General features: G+C 35.7%; 2 protein-coding genes across 2 annotated transcripts; one reads left to right on the top strand and one right to left on the bottom strand.

Moving 5' to 3' along the window:
* Positions 1 to 3,335: 3,335 nt before the first annotated feature.
* On the top strand, positions 3,336 to 13,207 carry LOC122606171 (imidazoleglycerol-phosphate dehydratase 1, chloroplastic-like). Its single transcript, XM_043779134.1, has 9 exons — positions 3,336 to 3,660; positions 3,773 to 3,900; positions 5,004 to 5,108; positions 5,307 to 5,399; positions 7,555 to 7,629; positions 10,443 to 10,505; positions 12,301 to 12,410; positions 12,598 to 12,661; positions 12,743 to 13,207. Exons 1-8 carry the CDS (start codon positions 3,402 to 3,404, stop codon positions 12,623 to 12,625), a joined length of 861 nt encoding a protein of 286 aa, XP_043635069.1. The 5' UTR covers positions 3,336 to 3,401; the 3' UTR covers positions 12,626 to 12,661; positions 12,743 to 13,207.
* Positions 13,208 to 14,756: 1,549 nt separating this feature from the next.
* Positions 14,757 to 18,573, bottom strand: LOC122602990 (G-type lectin S-receptor-like serine/threonine-protein kinase At4g27290). The gene is made up of 7 exons (XM_043775603.1): positions 17,248 to 18,573; positions 16,994 to 17,113; positions 16,278 to 16,417; positions 15,922 to 16,132; positions 15,574 to 15,811; positions 15,332 to 15,482; positions 14,757 to 15,235 (listed from the first exon to the last, which is right to left on the bottom strand). The coding sequence occupies exons 1-7, from the start codon at positions 18,551 to 18,553 to the stop codon at positions 14,921 to 14,923; spliced, it is 2,481 nt and encodes an 826-aa protein (XP_043631538.1). The 5' UTR covers positions 18,554 to 18,573; the 3' UTR covers positions 14,757 to 14,920.
* Between the last annotated feature and the right edge of the window lie 1,027 nt (positions 18,574 to 19,600).

The raw sequence follows: 19,600 nt of genomic DNA on the forward strand, positions 1-19,600 counted from the left end.
TAACACTTTAATCACATTTAATCATCTTAAACACATTAACACATGAATCGTTAAGGCTTTAAAACCTTACACATAATGCACATTAATCACACATAAACATTAAATCTCCTAGAGACTTAACGAACACGTTGTGTTGACTTAACAACTTAAGTCAACCGTTAAATAAAAGTTCAGGATGTTGCAATTCTTTTTTATTATACTTAGTAAAATAAAATTTAAATTTACTTTATAGGTGGCATATTGAGCATAATATAATTGGAAGGTGTAGGCAATCTTTTAAGTCATTACTTGATTGGGAAGAATTTTTTTCGTTATGAAAGCTATTAGTAAAATATACAACGTTGGAGTCCTACAAACAAAATTACGACAAACTTGAGTCATTCCTGATCAACTATCCATGTATGTCTACTATATGTACATTTCTATTTGATATATATGATCTATTAATATATACATATTATATAATATATATATCATACAAGTTTTATTTTGATTTTCAGGTGTTTTAAATTATATAAATAAAATTTGGTTAAACAAATACAGGGAAATGTTTGTGTCTGTTTGGATTGATCAACATCCCAACTTTGAAAATAACACAACTAATAAGGGTAGAGAGCCAACATGCAAAGCTAAAGATATATATGGACAAGACTGCAAAATGTAGTTTGGATAGACTTCTAGGTTGTATTGACGAAATCATGAAGTCGCAACTAACATTAATCAAGGAAAGCTTGGAAAATGTAGAAACTACGATGTTTCAAACTATTGCGTGGTTATGTTTCAAATGAAGCTCTCAAAATAGTTCTTGAAGATTGTAAGCGATGGAAAGATCATAAGGGAGATTGTGGCTGTCAACTTCGCACTACTTATGGGTTACCATGTGCGTGCGAACTTTTAATGCATATAAGTTCACGTAAGTACTCTCATTTACATGCAATTTATTGTTTTAAACTATTCATTACAAAATTTTAAATGAAGTAATACTTAATTATTTCAAAATACAGGTCAATATATTACATTGGATTCGATTGACATTTTTTGGATGAAGCTAGATATTTCACCATCATCTATGCAAAAAGACGATGTTAGCTATGATAATGTACGACAACATTTTAAAGAAAATTATAACAAGCAGTCCAAAGTTGGAAAAAAAGTTGGTTAAGAAAGCTGATGAATATTTTCAGTCCAGATACAACTGACATTCGGGAACCACGAGTTCACAATTAAAACTCGTCGACGACCAAAGAAATCGCAACAAAAAAAGCGTGCCAAATTTTGTTCAACGAGATTTAGTTGTTCAACCATGCCCGATTTTGTTGAGCCGATTAGAGAGCCTGCCAGACAAAGTACATTTGAATTTGACTTGAACAAGGAGCCAAAGATAGACTTGAACAAGGTCCCATATGAGTTCCAGGGTCCACACATGTTGGACTTAAATAAAGCACCAATGAAGTGTGGTTCAAATATAATAGATGATATTCCACAAGTATTTCATGCATACATAACGAATATACAAAATGTTTTCGGTGATGGAAACTGTGGATATCGAGCATTAGCCGTTGGTCTTGGACTTAATGAAGACGATTTTTATGAGTACATTCGGCAACAAATGAGAGAAGAGTTGCAAAATCGATATGAAATCTACTCGAGGATTTTCGTTATCGATATAAATTCATTGTATCATGGCCTGTGTTTCTTTGGTTCCCCTTGTCCACCGGAACATTGGATGAAAATGCCCGAGGCAGGTGTTCTAATTGCTAATAAGCTTGGTGTGATCTTCCATTCTTTAGACAAAAGAGGTAGTACGACGATTTTTCCATTTTGGTGTGGTCCGGAAGATGTTCAACATCACAGAGCTCTTACAATTGCCCTTGTAAATGAAGAAACACATTTTGTCATGGTGGAATTACAAGACGAGTACCTAATGCTTGTTATCATGCCTTATTGGACATTTCACCATGGCCCGTCTGCAGCCAGATGATAAATCATGTATAGGTCGCGTTTAGATCTATATATCAGCATTTGTTGTCGTGAGAGTGGTGTTATTAATATATTTGATTAATTAAGTTAGTGTTTGTACTTTTATTATTTTATTACTAGAGATCTAAAATAAACCTTTGTATTTTGTTAATTATTTTAGCGTTTGTAGGTTTATCATGTTATTATTAGAGATTAAAATAAACCTTTAAACCTTTGCATTTTTATATTTTTTATGTTATCATGTTGATACATAATTTATGAAAAAAAATAAAACATTAAAATATTAATTTTGATTAAAGAGAAATAAAACACAATCATTACTTTAAAAAAACATAATCGTTACTCTTTCTTATGTCTAGTTAAAAAGTTAGTAAAAGTTAGTGATTATTATGAAAAGTTAGTCCAAGGTTGACTTATGGGTACAAAAGGTTTTTTTTATGGGTCTAATCATCAAGTCCTAAAAAAAATCATACAGTAAGTAATATCTGAAAAATAGTAATTTGTGTCCCTTTATTCACATAGCCTAATGTAACATATAACTAAGTTTAAAAAAAAAAATCATACTATACTTATTATTAAGGATGAGAAGAAAATCCCAAGTCCTGAGTCCCATCCCAATATCGGGAAGGGGTACCGAGTCCCAAATGGGATCGGGACCGGTATTAAATTTTGATGGTTTTCGAGATTGGGACCGAGACTAGAGTCGAAAAATCCGCAAACTACAGGATTTTTCGGTCCTGTCCTAAACCCGCCTTATATAAGACCGGGACCAGTACCACATTTTTAAGATTTTAGGTACTAGGACCGATACGAGACGGGACTGGTCCAAACATATATTGGATATTTGATCAATTATAATTCCTTGTTGCTCAAACATATTATCATTAGTCCTTATAAATCATATTAATACTTTAACTATTTGGATATTAAAATACTGAAACTTCTTTATACAATAAGCATACATTAGTGATGTACTATTAACAAACTTGGTCCATAAGATATGTTTAATAAACTAATTTATAACATCTATTTATCAATTTTTAAAATAATTACAATAGTTATTTTACATTACTTACTTTTACATAAATAACCTATACTACTTGCTGTCGTCACGATTAGTCATTACCACCATCACCACCTCGTCGCCGTCATCACCACACCACTGTTGCTATCATCATTCTTGTTGATTGTGTGGATATTGGCCTAGTTACTTCTAGATTAAATCATTCCAGCAAATATTTAATTTCAATCTTATACATAAAACATTCGGGGGAAAAAAAAAAACAAATCGACCACCACCACAATTTATTTTCGACCAAAAAAAACGTTTGACCATGGGCGAGTACCTTAATATCTGTATCAACAAGTAAGCAAAACCCACCAAAACAAAGACACGGACACAGACACACAAACACACACAAATGGAAGTTTGGTCTTCATCATCATTAGCCCACCCTTCCGCTGCTGGTGCTGCCCGCCTCATCGCACATTCTTCTTCATCTTCTTCAGCAAAACCCTTTCATTTAATCACCAAATATAATCAATATAATAATAAAAATCCACTTATTATTATTCCCATTAAACAACAATACAATAAAAACTTCTTCAATCCAATGAAACCCACTTCTTGTAACGCCTCTTCTTTGACAGCTACTGACCATCCTCTAGACAACAACACTGGTATATAAACCCTTCAATTTTTTTGTTCATATATATACACACACACACACATTTTGTGTATTGATTGATTGTTTAGTCAACTGGGTTTTCATTGGGATTTTTATTTGTTCAGTTATGGATCGAATTGGGACGGTGAAAAGGGTTACGAACGAAACGAATGTATTTGTGGAGTTAAATTTGGATGGTGTTGGTTCACCTGACAGTAATACTGGGATTCCCTTTCTTGATCATATGTTGGATGTATGTTACCCTCTTCCTTTTTTTAACCCCCTTTTTGTGTTTTTTCGTGGTTTATGTTACTTTTGATTCGAAAGCAACTTATATTTGGTTAACTGAAATGTCGATTGCCACCTAAAACAACCAATTAAAGTTTATTTGAATAATGTTCTGCCACACACATATTGTATTGATTTTGTTAGGATAGTATAAGTATGAAAGCAGAGGTGTTTTTTTTATCTAGCATTTAAGACTTTGCCTATATATACCGGAATTAATATGTCCCACAGCTCCTTGCATTCTGAAACGGCCACAAGGATACTCCAATTAGGCTGCGTCTTAAAACATGAGTGAGACAAGAGTATGATATATGAAGATTATACAAGCATTAAACTTTACGTATGAAATTTATCCTGCACGCTACTCTAGTCCTTATATTTTATAGATTAAATAGTTCATTTTAACTATTCTGAGTTATTCACTAAGAGCACAACTACTGTGAATCTGTCTTGTCTTTGTAAACTCTGTAATATGCATTAGAGGAGAAGATATGACTGATAAGAAAGACATTGTTCTTCAATTAGTATAAACCGATGCCTATGTCTGGTAACCAGACATAGGTTGCATTACCTTCTTTATCTGCTTTATCTTGAAAAATATTGAAATATATATATATATATACACACATATATGTGGGATGTGGCCTCTTCCCTCTATTAACATATTTGCTATCAACATGGCAACAACAAAAAAAGTTAAAATATTTGTAATAAAATAATCACTTGTAATCCCTATAATAATGTCTTACAATTCATATATTAGATCTCAATATACACCTATCTGTTGACTGAATTCAAAACCATGTGCAACATAGGGAAACAAGACTTCAGATTCTCATATGATATTTTGAACTATGAAACATTGGGAAACAAGAGTTCAAGTCACATTTGATAAATTTATAATCTAGCCCGTTTTATTTTTTTATTACGTAAGCATCCAACGATATATACCATGAGGTGTTGAAAATTTATTATGAAAAGTAGCAGACCCTAATGATGTTTATGGCTGTATGTAAGTTGATCTAATTTTCTGCTGATTATTGCTTTATTGGTGGTCATTCTTATCAGCAACTTGCTTCCCACGGATTATTCGATGTGCATGTGAAGGCTGTTGGTGATATTCACATTGATGACCATCACACAAATGAAGATGTCGCCCTTGCCATTGGAACGGTGATCTTACAGTGCATATCTTACTAGATTTTACGTGCTACCACCAGTAATTATTGTTGAATACCTACATGTACATGTCCCCTATGACAAAAATTATAATAGAACAAAATAATATTAACCTTTTTAAGTTACAAATGTTTTATGTCATTGCATTGCTGTGGTTTAAATTAGTAACACTCTAGTTTTTTTTGTCATCAGGCATTGCTGAATGCACTTGGTGATAGGAAAGGAATTAATCGGTTTGGTGACTTCACAGCTCCACTTGATGAGGCGCTCGTACATGTTACTCTGGTAAGTTTCAATCTGAATAAACATCATTGGTTTGTTGCACAAAGGTGGAGATTTCTACCCATTTATTTAAGATTGGTTTGACTTGTTCGGGGCTTTGTTTAATCTCAAATAGGTGTGTGGTGCTACAATGACATCTTTTATCTAAATTCTAATCGTATATTGGCACTTGTTTCCTAATATACTGTGTGGCTATGTGATAACCCGAACTCGACTAGAAACTGATATAATGAATGAGAGTAACAACGAACCTCCAAGTTACAGTCACGTCACACCACCTGGATAATTCGATGGGCAGAGACTAAAACTAATTCACGGTACAGATTCACCCCGTGAAACAATCTTAGTTATCAAAGATCACCACTTGATATAGCCACAAATCAAGCTAGCAATGATATGAAAGAAACAGACATATTAATTGTGAAGAAAACCAAATCTGTGTTTTTTTGATCACACGTTTTGGTTACATACTAGAAAGGAATAACTACCCCACTAAGTGCCTACACTTTTGGAATGAAAATAACTGCCACATACTAAGTCATACATGGACTAAAATAACATAATTAAAAATAACAAGAATAATAAAATTGCATTTGTGTAGATGTGGGAGAGTAGTCTTCAACAGCACGTCCATTTTAAATATTGGAGCTCTGATATTGGATTAAATTAACCCAATTTTCTTCTTCACATACTGGGCTTGTGGTTAAGCTTGGGCCTGCTGGACATGGGCTTGAATTATCTTCTTGAGCTTCTGCAAGTCTATCACTATGTCACCTAAAGTTCATTCATTGTCTCAAATTTCTCAAGCTAAAGCTCCTAGTCGCTCTAAATATAGTTGGTTTCCTTTTAGTGTGATTGTACTCTTTAGCTTCTTTGATGATTGAAAATAATGACCAAAGGGGTGAAACCCGAGTGGTACCGCCACTATATGACCACATGGGCCCACAGATGAAAGCCGCTGGTCACAGGTTTGAAACTTGCCAAAGGTAAGTGGAGATACTATACTTTGTGATCCATGTGTGAGGATGGTGCTTCACCGGGCATGAGTTATATGAGGTGTGCGCCCGGGTACCAAGAAGGTACATGGGACCAGGGTTCCCACGACCCCACGCTCTTAACTTTTTTTTTTTTGTTTTGTTTTTTTTGATTAAAAGTTATGATCCTTCAGTGTCATATGTAATTGCTCTATGGACTTGGAGCCTTCGCATCCCAAAAACAGTAATGTAGGCTGACACATTTGCCAGTAGGTATGAACTTTTTCTCTTAGGAATTTGGAGGTCAACTCTTACCCACAGTATTATTTCTATTAACTCCGACCATTTTTAAAATGCTAGCTTCAGGAGACATATGACGTTATGCCAGTGTGAGCCACGGTCTCTTCTCTTGCATCTTGTTTCTTTGGTCTGATTTTATGTGAGTCAGTCACAGTCTTTTTTTTGCATCTTGTTTATTTGGTCGCATTTTTCCTTCTATTTCCATTTTCCCTACCACTTTTCTTTCGGACTTGTCATAAACGTACATGCCTCTTAGTCTCTTACTTTAGGCACTTCTTAAAACCAAGTTTTAGTCACTAAAATTGTAAGTTTTTTATACGAGGCATGGGAAAACTGCTTTAAGCCATACACAGACCTTTTTAATTTGCATGCTTTCCCACACTTCCCTAAGGAACTGGGTGGTTTTTCCATAGAAACCTCTCATATTAAATAACCATACAGAATAGCATTCTCAAGGAAATACGAGTAATATATCTCTTAACAACTTATTCTACCTTGAATCTCTTTTGGAGCTCTCTAATAAGTTTTTAAGGTATTTTTACAATCTAGACCCTAAACTTTATAGCCTATAGAAAAATAAATTGTATTTTTACATTAGGGTTACGGCCTTAGTAGGGATATGTTACGGGTTTTTAATCCTTGTATCTGATAACCTGCAAGTATTCTGATAAATGTTAAATGAATTTTGTTGAGTTGAGTATCATGAACTAAAGTACAGTATACGGCCTCTAACCACGCAGATAAAGTGGAATACTGTATATTAATTACTAGTTCATCCAGAAAAGTGACTCCATGTATCTACGCCTCTTTGTTGCTTCATTTATATCTAATCTTGTTGGCTGCTCAAACTTAAATAATGATGCTTACTGTTATATCATTTGAAGGATTTATCTGGACGGCCGCACTTAAGCTATGACTTGCAAATTCCCACCGAGAGAGTCGGAACATATGACACACAGGTACACGTGGTTCAGTTCTGAACATTATTTTTCTAAGACAAACCAGACTTAATATTATTATTATATTGGTATTATATATGTGTATGTATATATATATATATGACTTGGTGTTATTATATTGGTATTATATATGTGTATGTATATATATATATATTGGAAATGTGAATATAAGGTTGTCCGGCACCTAAGCTTTAGGTGTGGAACCTCGCACACACATAATTTTTTTTAATATTCTTGTATGTTGAATAGATGATTGGCCCCCCCATGTTTTGTATGGATTAAATGATTAGTATGTGAGTGTTCCACACCTAAGCGTAGGTGCTAGACAACCTTATATTTCCATCCCCCAATATTTTTTATTAACTATATTTACTAGACATATCATTTCTATGTAATTGGGATGTTCTTTTAGTCGGATGCATCCAGTGATGAGATGTGAAAGTTTGAAACTAGTATGATTTTTTTTTACAAGATAATTTATTTATACTAGCAAGCTGCTAGAAAAGGGTTACATAGTTACATAGATACAATGAAATAAGAACTAGGATTTAAAATCCAATCAAGCAACTAGTTTTGCCATGATTATTTCTTTTTGTGATCCAATTGTGAAAGAAGAGTTTGATGCTGTCCATGATGATTTTGGGCTTTTTTGGACTTGTTAAAGCATACTTCATTACGATTTTTCCTAATGCACCAAAGGGCTTTTAGGCTGGAAACATCAAAGCAATTAGCTGCTTTCTTTGCGAGACCCGAGTGATTCGACGAAGTAGCGATACTAGTTCTCATAAGTGTCTAAAGGTTTCCATTGAGTTTCAACGAGAAAATATCATCCATTTTATGCCAATTTTGTCGAGACGTACATGAACTTTGGCAATGTTACCCCAAGTATGAGACTATAACTTTATGTTTAAGTTCATTAAGAGGCTCATGGATTGATTTTATAGTATTGCACCAAAGAGAGTTGTTTTCAGTTTTGAGTCTCCACCACCATTTAGTGAGTATAGCCAAGAGAAGTTTTGAAGCTCCCAATACCAAGACCACCGACCTTTTTTAAGGGAACAAACCTCGTTCCAAGCAATCCAAGGCATTTTCCTCTCATATGAGGTACTTCCCCAAAAGAAGTTACAAATCCTTTCAAAAGTATTAATGACAACTTTAGGAGCTTTAAAAGAGAAGTAGTTGGTTAAAAGGCTACCAAGTACCACTTTTACAAGCGTAAGCCAACCTCCATAAAAAAGGTTAGTTGCTTGTCATGATGAGAGTCTTTTGTTAAATTTGTCAATAACGAGATTGTTGTGACCAATTTGAATCCCTATGTAAGTACAAGGTAGCTTGGATGCTTACAAAAAAGCAATGTGGCAAATCTCCCACGTCAAGGCCAGAGACTCTTACCCCAAGAATTTTGTTTTTATTAAGGTTGATTTTCGACCTGGATGCCAATTAGAAACATAAGTCTCCAAAAAATGTTTTGAGCATTCGGGAGGGATCACTCACCAAGAATCATCATATTGGGGATGTTATATATCCTCTTCGTCCTTTCCAACTTTAATACCATGAAACATTTGTTGACTTTTGGCTTTGTTTAGGACCACATTAAGAGCTTCCATTCCATGATCGAAAAGGATGAGGGATAGCGGTTAACTAAAACTAAGGCAAAGCCCGAGTTTAGGCATCCGAAAATCCAAAATCTCCGTTTGGAGGAAAAACCCATTTGATCCACAATGGAGTCAAGGAAGCCTCAATCTAGAGTATTAAAGGCTTATTTGGAATCCACTATAAAAAGAAAAGGTTTAGAGTGCTTGAGTTTGGCCCAAGATATTATTTTATTGACCAAGAAGGGGCCATCAATGATTTGCCCCCTTAAATAAAGGCGGTTTGGACAACGAATGAGATGACAAGTTGCAATTGGTTGGAAAAATTTTTAGCAATAATATTGTATTGGCAACCTTCAAGGCTAATAGGTCAGTGATCTTTCATTAAAAGGGGGTCATTTATTTTGGGGATGGGGCTGATAAAAGATGAGTTGCAACCTTTAGGACTGAAAACGTTACGTTCAAACTCATTAACATATTTAGCAATGTCATCTTGAAGAATGTCCTAATAGGTTATAGTGAATTTGAAAGTAAAACCATCTGGTGCCGGGGCTTTCTCACCTCCACAATTCCAAACCTCATTTGAAACTTGTGTGATTCCATCTAGGAGTCTTTGTAGAGTTGACATAGTCAACCCATATACCTAGAAGTTGCTTATTTATATTTTACCGTCAAGAGCAAAATGGTTGAACTCAAAAACTTCATTTAAATTGAACAGGTCAAATGCATATTTAAATGCATATTTGCTTTTTAATGGGATTCATTAAAACATTAGTTATTTACTTATTTTCTTTTAATGTAGTTTACATAATCACATTCACAGTACTTCTTCGTATAAAGTTCATAATAATGGGACAAAAGCTTTTGTGGTAATCTGAGCCAACGTGTATCAAGGATTCCATTCTTGCCAGAACCATGCCGAACTGATACCCACCCTGCGCAGTCCACCTGTTTTCTTACGGATCAGACGGTGTCGTTTTGCTTTTTGATAGTCCTTTATCCGTTTTCTTTCCTGTGAGAAGAGAGCTTAGAGAAGATGCTCATGCATATTTAGTGAAACTTTTCTGACCGAGTAAAGGTTTATCTACTTATTAGTCGATTTACTTTAGCTGTTATCTCTTAACAAGGCCCCACTTTCGATTTGAGTTCTGCTTATGTTGTATTTCAATAGTTTTTTGGCATCTTGTTCATTATGTGCTGATTTTTGTGTGTTAATAACAGCTTGTGGAGCACTTTTTCCAGTCAGTTGTCAATACATCTGGAATGACCCTTCACATCCGCCAGGTAAATTCTAATGTTGCATCAGCATTGTATTATATATCACTTAGGTAACTTCAAATACTAGGTTCGCAGTAAAATGTGTCTATTACTGTAAGATGTTAATAAATCCCTTGGGGTTTTTTCTTCTTATTGATATTTATTTATAGAATTACAAATTACATTTGACTACCCTGAGTTATTACACTTGAGTACCTCGAACTATGACATAATCTAAACTAATACAATATACCATAATCACGGTCTAATATACCCCCGCAGTCTAAGGCGGAGGATTCCGAAGACTAAGAGTCTAAGACTAGACCGAAAACACGCGGTATGCTTAGTGCGTTGATTGACGAAACATGGAGAACGAACTTGACCATTTTGAAATTTCTCTCGAACAAAGTGAATATCAATCTCGATATGCTTAGTGCGTTGATGTTGGACCGGATTCTCAGAAAGATAAATGGCACTAACAATATCAGTAGACGCCAAGGAGGCTCGACAAAGAGGACAAGCAAGCCCGAGCAATAAATTACGAATCCAACGTAACTCAGAAACAACATTTGCAATGCCTCTATATTCCGCCTCAGCACTAGATCAAGAAACAACTGATTGGCGTTTAGAGGACCAAGAAAGAAGATTGTCCCCCACAAATACACAATACCCAGATGTAGACAGCCTAGTGTCAGGGCAACCAGCCCAGTCAGCATCTGTGTAAGCAACAAGTGTAGACAAAGAAGATGACCGCATCCATATACCCATATCAAGAGTCCCCTTGACATAACGCAAGATGCGTTTTAATGCAAGAAAGTGATCTATGAGGACATGCATGAGCATGCACACCTGCTGAACGCCATACGAGATATCCGGGCGAGTAAATGTCAGATACTTAAAAGCACCGCCAAACAATGTAGGATCATCAAAGGGAACACCTGCGTGAGCACCAAATTTGCCCGTAGTGTCAACCGGAGTAGAAACAGGGTTACAACCTTGCATCATAGCCCGTTGGAGAATATGAGAGGCATAACGGCTTTGAGACAATAATTACCCATTACAAGAGTGGGTGACAGAGATACCCTAAAAATAACTGAGAGGACCCACATCCTTCATGGCAAACTAACGGAGTCTAGTAATTACTTTATGAAGAGGCATATACTGAAAATTAAATGTCGAAAGTTCTACCCATTTATTTTCTAATTGGTCAAAACGGTAAAAAAGGAAAGTCTTGTAACAAACAAGATTTTAGTAGATCAAAAGTCTTCAAAAATATGTTTTGTTCGATTTATGTGTTTTTTAAAAGGTGTGAATTACTCGCGATTTGTGAATCATGCTAGAGAGCCCTCTCGATGAGCAGATCCTCATTTCAACCCTCGAGGAAGTAACCCCTACCTTGCCAAAACTCGAACCTGAGACCTTGGAGGGTGAAACTCCCCCCTGCCCACCCTAAGCCAAACCCAGATGCCAATACACCTGAGTGAATTGGTTGTTCACTTAGGACCCCCTAAGTCCTAAATCAAACTTGGGTATTTATTGAAGTGATCCAACACTTATAATTATAAATTTAACAGCCTATTATTTATGAGAGGAAGGAGTTTAACTTTGGACTAGATGTATTTTAGTGCCTCGCTGGTTCTGTAAAATAAGTTGATGCTCAAACCGCCCATTTTGCCATCTATTCTGGAAAAGCATACCATCTAACTGAATTTTTTTTTTTTTTTGTTGATTCGTTAGTTATTACCGAGCTTTTATTAACTGAAATATCTATAAGACTCTTTACTAGTCTTTATTCAACATTTTTTTTATCATACGAGTGCAGCTTGCTGGGAAAAATTCTCACCATATTATTGAGGCAACATTCAAGGCATTTGCAAGGGCTCTGAGGCAAGCAACGGAATATGATCCACGTCGGCGTGGGACTATCCCTAGGTTTGTTTCCGTGCTATTAATTCTTTACAGTAGGCTGTTGTTGTCTAATGTGGATTATCTTTCTAATACTCTTTTTCTTTTATCTTTGAATTCTACTATTAAGGGATTGTTTATATACAACCTTACTCTTTAAAGGAACCCATGTACTTAAATTTCTTCTTCTTATATTGATTTTACATGTGCACAGCTCAAAAGGGGTGTTGTCCCGTTCATGATGCACTTTAGCAAGAAATAGCAAATCGTGGATCATGGTAAATAGAATGAGAATTTTTTTTCTCACATTTAAACTTCTATGTATACTTGACAAAGAGAGAAGCTGTTGAAATGTGCAGGAAATCGTGATGTTACTTACTTTTGCCATTGATTCAGTTTAGTTGTCATGTAGAAGAGAACATTGTTGTACATCACATGGAAGTGATTTCATCCTTTCAAATCATGACCTTATCTTACATCATCGATAAGATGTCTATCTTCATGAGGCTATGTGGAGATGTTAATGTAAATGAGACTAAAACGTGATGTTCAAATCCTCGTGTTAACTGGATGAGTTCATGTGGCATGAGAAGTTTTATAGACTCATTTATTCTTCCGTGAAAGTTGCCATGTTTTGATGTTAATTTAATGTGCTTTTTAGTTTTTCATGCCAACTATAATAACCATCTAGCGATGTTGTTTCGTTTGTTAAATAATGTTGACCTTGGTTCATAGAATTCTTGTGTTTTTTATTTTAATTTATTTGTTATTTCAACTTTAAAATTTTTATAATGGATGAACAATAAGCTATCTGTGAATCATCATTGTACACATTGTTTTTTGTGTTTTACTTAAGTTACTTATTGATTAGTTCAATTAATTCCTATATATTAAAGTAATATACCATATGCAAAATATTAGTTAGAAAATCAAATTTGTCTAAATATTCAATTAATATGTTGTTTAAGAGGGAAGTGGGTGATGGTAGGGGCATTCGTTTTTGGGTTGACCCGTGTCTCTAAAAGACGAATTGCCATTGTTATTTAGCTTAGAAAAAGAGAAAAAGTGTTGGGTGAAGGATAGGATTGGGGATAATATGGTGTGGGCCGGGACTGGAAGAGAACACCTTCAGGGAACGTACAGTGACCTGGACGAACTAGTAAGGTTGACGAATATGGTGGAGAGGGTGGTTCTCTCGACATCTAATGATAGATAGGTTGGGATGGGGAATGTAAGGGGTTAAGGGTATTTTTTTTTTTTTTTTAACGGCAAAATAAGTAAATATATTAAACAAAAGGAGGGCCAACTAGCACTTTTATGTTATCTAGAAACTAATAAAATCAAAAGTTCCTAGAAACTTCTTGGAGCTTGAACTGCGAAGAACACAAAAAGAGGCTAAACAACTCGTGTCAGTTACAAATACTCAAAACACGAGAAAATCCCTCACCCAACGAAGGCCGATCCACCTGCTTTCACTTCGTGGTGTATTTGATGCATTCCCATATAAGCCCCAAGGAAAGAAAAAACGACGTACTAAGTAACGCTGAGAGGCAGAGAGGATTCTTGATCCAATCCACCCACGGAATCTTTTTCTTATTGCATCTACTAGAGTACCAAGCATAAGAGTGAGTAACAATAAGATCAAACAAGTACTCTTATGATGGATCCTATTATTAAAAACCTTCTTGTTACGATACTTCCAGATGGACCACCATACGCAGAAAATAATGGCTTCGATGGGCTGTTTTTTTAGTATTCTGATGGAGGAAAGATTTTAGTAACATATTTGTTTCTAAATGGGCGAAGTGGGTTCCAATAAATGGCAATATTTTCCTTTGGAGAGCTATAATGGATCGTGTTCTCCAAAGTTGGCAGCGCTACAGGTCCGTTAATGTTTCTTTGGGGACGCGGTTTGTGGTATGTGTGAGGATGATATAAAGACTATTGACCTTATAGTTTGCTCGTGTTGTGTGGCCACGGTGGTTTGGCATCTTATCCATATGCGGTGTGGTACCACACCCATTGTTATTCTCTCTTAAGGACGTGGTAAATCTACATAAGCATGTCGTGATATGTAAGCAAGTTACAAAGGTTTTTAAAAAAGTTATTTGGTTGGCGTGTTGGTGTATTTGGAAAGTGAGGAATGACAAGAGGTTCAATAATATTGAGGCGTGTCTTGTGAAGATCGTGCAAAACATCAAATCTTTCCGTTTCCTATGGGTTAGAAATAGATCACATCTTAAGCACCTCAAGTGAGAGGATTGGTGTATATTCAATTTTGTAGAGTGGTGTTATTATGTTGTAATACGGCCGCGCGCTTACGATTTGCAAGGCTGATGTTAATACATTCACTAATTTTATCTTTAAAAAAAATTAGAAAAAGTAAGTTTTTCAATTTAACACATGTATGGGTAAGGGCCTAATCAACAACTAGCGATACCAATTTACACGTAAATAATATCAAGTTCATTTCTGATCCATATTAGTGATCAGTTGAAACTATAATATCATACAGGGGCTATAAATATATATACTTGTTATTGCCTAATTGACTTTGTAATAGGAACATGATTGATTGTACTTGCTCCACAATTAGTGCTTGAAGAGAATTCACCTACAAGCCAGTGATCATCCTTCTCGGTGAAAAACGCCGGCTCCTTAGGTTGAGGCACTGCACCTTCACCTGCCAACATCCGAATTACATTCGACATGTTTGGCCTTTCTTCAGGACTATGCTGAACACATAACAACCCAACTTCGATTGACCTCAAAACTTCGGGTGGTCGACAAGATTCAACTAAAGTTGGATCAATCAATTCCATTAACCTCCCTTCCTTGTATAAGAGCCATGCCTGATTGAAATAGATGCATATGTAGCTATAGTAATAAATAGATGGCCACATATTGCATATTGAAGAATCAGAGTAGTTTGTGACTAGTGAACTTACATGTCCGATAAGATTATTTTCGTTCTCTGGTTGGATTAATCCCCTATTTCTTTTCCCAATCAAAATCTCCAGTACCAAAACACCAAAGCTAAATACATCTGACTTTATCGAGAAAACACCTTCTAGAGCATACTCCGGGGACATGTAACCACTACACATCGTAGAAAAGCTTATTATAAGAGATAACAACTGATTATATTGCAGATAATAATTAGATTTAATAGTTGGTTTCAATGGCTTACTATGTGCCTACAACTCGTTCTGTGTTAGCTTGGGTCTCGTTTCCACCAAAACTTCTAGCTACGCCAAAGTCTGATATTTTTGGGTTCATGTCCTCATCCAGTAGAATGTTGCTAGCTTTAAGATCTCTATGGATGATTCTTAGTCGTGAATCTCGATGCAAGTAGACAAGTCCTCGAGCAATTCCCATGATAATATTGAAGCGCTTTGTCCAATCAAGAAGCATGCCTTTTCTTTTATCTGCGCAATGTGTTGGTTAATTAAGTTATACCATGGCCGGGTTCTAATTTTACTCATCAGTTATATATGTAGTGTAATTTGTAAATATAGTATATATGATTAATTCTCACCGAATATAAATGAGTCTAAGCTTCCATTTGGCATGTATTCATAAACCAAAAGCTTCTCGTTTCCTTTTATGCAGCAGCCAAGAAGCTTTACAAGATTGCGGTGTTGAAGTTTTGAAACGCATATGACTTCATTCTTAAACTCATTTACTCCTTGGCTGGAAGACTTGGAGAGACGCTTGACTGCGATTTCTATCCCCTCGTCTAGATGACCCTGGAGATTTTAGCAATGTGAAAACTTAATTATATATACAATCCTCATTGATATATTTAATTTGTTGGCTAACACAATTTATTATCTTGTTATATAAAGGCCGACTTGTGCTTAATATATAATTCAAAGTATTAGTTACTTATACCTTAAAAACGGTTCCAAATCCACCCTCTCCAAGTTTATTGTCAAGTGAAAATCTAGCCGTTGCATTAGCTATTGTAGTAAAGCTAAGTAATGGTAGTTCCATGGCTTCATCGTGCCTTTCATAAGCATTCCACAATCCCCCTACACATACGACTAGACTTTAATTACCAATCCGTATATATAACCAATATATATATATATATATTATATATATTATCAGTTCAAAAATGCATCTAGGAGCGTTATAGATTTTAGACTCGTAACTTGTTTGACTACGACAATGCTAGAGCACATAAACTAGAGGAGAGAACTGAGAAGATGAGCAGGGCCATATATGAGTTTAACAATTTTGGTATGAAAAAGAACATATTTTAGTTTGACACCACAAGAAATTAATCTCCAATTTATTTAAAAAAATGGTATTGGATGGGTACCACTGAGCCCATGTACCCTTCGGGTACAATGCCTTAGAGACATCCCAGGTGAAAATACCCCAGGGAACTAGGTGGGAACAGGATTCGAACCCGCGACTTACAGTCTGCCTAGAACCCCTTTAAAGAGCGATAACCACTGGGCTATTGCGCGCCAAATGGTTTAATCACCAATTTATTCTATAACTTTTTGCACAAAATACTTATTTGATCGAACTGTTTATACATATAGTGCTTTAAGTCTTAGAATGTTTATATTGCTAAACAAGAACTCAAGAATTTTTACCCTTCCTTTTAATCCATGCATATATACACCATGTAGATATGAGTGCTATAACAAGAACCACAGCAAATATGATAAGTAAGATAGCTCTAACGTTTGCTCCTCTCTTTTCTTTGGAAATAACTGCATATAATATAGTAATATATAAAATATATATACCAGTAATTAAAATATAGACTGTTAATTTAATTTCATGCATGCATAGTACGTACGTACTTTGAATTACATGTAATGTTTGCATTTTGTTTATAAGTTACCTAATTCCGAAGAAGCCATTCTTACAAAAATATCTCGGCCAGATCCACTGCCTTCGGGAAACACTCTGATGTCCATAAGATCATTCACCCAAATCAAGCATCCGGCACCGCTGCTTTCTATATTTGCGTAAGCCATGCAACTACAATTCTTTAGGCAATGAGTTCTACATTCCTCCATGGTCATACTCGTATTGAACCAAGAACTCTGCGTATCTGGCAACTTCACATTAGTGTAATTCGTAAACCCGTCGTCTGATTGCCCATTACTATGACAATTCAACGACGTTCTTCTGACACATCCATCTGTCCATCCAGTCGGTGTTTCCCAATTCTCTTCGTATTCAGGAACAAATCTTTTCTCATCCATGCAAGCACAAGAGGGCTTATTTGTGGTCGTATTAACACTGCAGCTTCCATAAGCATTACATGTATTGTATGTATCACATATATCTCTAGGTAATGACACAGTAGGCAGCCATTTTCTTGCATCTTCGGCCCACATAAAACTTTCTAGCTGTCCTGTAGAATTCAAGATGACCCTTGATGGGATAGTATTGTTTTCAAGATTAAATGTTAAAGACACTTCCTTTTCACTAATAACTATATTGAATGTAAAGTTAAAGTTCCCAACAAGCCGTTCCTTACGCCATGGTCCAGCCCGGAATATCTTCACCCCGTTTTTCTTTAGTATATTTTGAGGATAATTGCCTCTGTCCACGCCCCAGGTGAAATCACCTGGGGCGGGATCCTGACTAGTCTTCCATGATGAGAGAATCCACTCTATTTTTTTTTCATAATCTTCCCCTAGCTTCATGCCAGGTAAAAGAGTATCAGTTGGATTATCAAAACTCTGCCACAAAACCTTGGAATCGGTATCGTCCATGACAACCAAGTTGCCAGTATCGAGAAGCTTCGCAGTTGTATTTCTTGATCCTGTATTAGTGTTTGATGAGGACCAAATGGTTTCATTAGTGGTATCTCTTATGAGGACTAGATCTCCCTTATCTGAAATCCGTAACACATCTACTGATGATTTAGGACGCGGGTATTCTCTATTAGCCACCCAAACCACTATTTGAACAGACATGTTTTTGTACCAAATTCCAAGAAATTTTGTCTCAGAATTGGGTCGGAAGAATCCTAGTTCGAAAATTCCTCGTGGCGAGACGAGAGTGTCTCCATTTGTTAAGTGGCTTGAATATGTAATAGTGTTGAGTTCAGCTGCATATATTTTATCAACATTATGGAGTAGTATTACTAAAGAAAACAGAAAAAGAAACCTCATGATGAATACTCCTCCCTCCATGCTCAATATGATAATATACTATAGAATTAAGATAGAAAATAATAAATTAGTATATATCTTAATAATTAATGTATTTTGAAATGATTTGGATGTTATCATACGGATTATTAGAATTATATATCACGTACTGTATATATCTATATATAAATGTTCGAAGGTCCACTTGATCATTCTACGTAGACCTTTTCTTGATCATTTGCTAACGTCCTAATAACCTGTAGTATGTATTTGCATATGGACTAGAATATATGATCGAAGTTGACTTTGAGTTATATATATATGTTCACGTGGTCCTAGTTAGCTTATGAGAGGGTGCATGTGGTCCTAGTCCCAAGGCCTTTAAGACAAACTTCTTCGTGACTTCTTCATTGTCACGTCAGCATCACACCACTTAGGACTCCCCTTAAGACTCCCTCTGCCTATAAGACAAACTTCTACCCCACATTAGTTCTCTCCTACCTCACATTAGTTCTCTCCTACCGCACATGCGTGTTGACCTACGGAGTGCTAGGGAGGTATTGGAATTAATATGATTCATATTGTAAACATAATGAAAACATGATAATATTAATGTGTACCTGACGATTTAGAGGACTTTGTAAGAGCAAGAATGTTTGCCATTGATGTCGGGTTCCCAAAACGAGATGATTGTTTAATAATGGGATTAAGAATATGGGAGAGAAAGTGCACACACAAGAATGAGATTAAGATTAGGGTTTAAAATGTTGTACATGACACTCTATTTATAGAGAGAACATTTACAACTTTAGCCTTCTGGTGCTTAGTATGTGCAATATAAGTTCTCGTAGTTCCAATTATCAAATGGGAAACTCTATAATATGTCTTTAAGATTAAATACGTCCATCGTTTAGTTACTAGACATAGGGATTTTAGTTATCGCCAATTATCATATCACGAATGATAAACGACAACCAGTGACGGTCACATTTAACGTGGTTCCAACAGGAGGACGCTCCATGTCAATGAAGTCCTGCGTCTTTGGTGCTTGGGACACACCATCAAGAAGATTATAAGCAATGGCCTAAT

Source organism: Erigeron canadensis, chromosome 6 (assembly GCF_010389155.1).
Source record: "Erigeron canadensis isolate Cc75 chromosome 6, C_canadensis_v1, whole genome shotgun sequence".
NCBI lineage: Eukaryota > Viridiplantae > Streptophyta > Magnoliopsida > Asterales > Asteraceae > Erigeron > Erigeron canadensis.

Coding starts and splice junctions, on each gene's coding strand:
- LOC122606171 (XM_043779134.1), top strand. CDS start 3,402: ATGGAAGTTTGGTCTTCATCATCATTAGCCCACCCTTCCGCTGCTGGT. Junction 3,901..5,003: donor TTCTTGATCATATGTTGGAT/GTATGTTACCCT, acceptor CATTCTTATCAG/CAACTTGCTTCCCACGGATT. Junction 12,411..12,597: donor CGGCGTGGGACTATCCCTAG/GTTTGTTTCCGT, acceptor ACATGTGCACAG/CTCAAAAGGGGTGTTGTCCC.
- LOC122602990 (XM_043775603.1), bottom strand. CDS start 18,553: ATGGAGGGAGGAGTATTCATCATGAGGTTTCTTTTTCTGTTTTCTTTA. Junction 16,133..16,277: donor GATTTGGAACCGTTTTTAAG/GTATAAGTAACT, acceptor TAAAATCTCCAG/GGTCATCTAGACGAGGGGAT. Junction 15,483..15,573: donor GAACGAGTTGTAGGCACATA/GTAAGCCATTGA, acceptor TACGATGTGTAG/TGGTTACATGTCCCCGGAGT.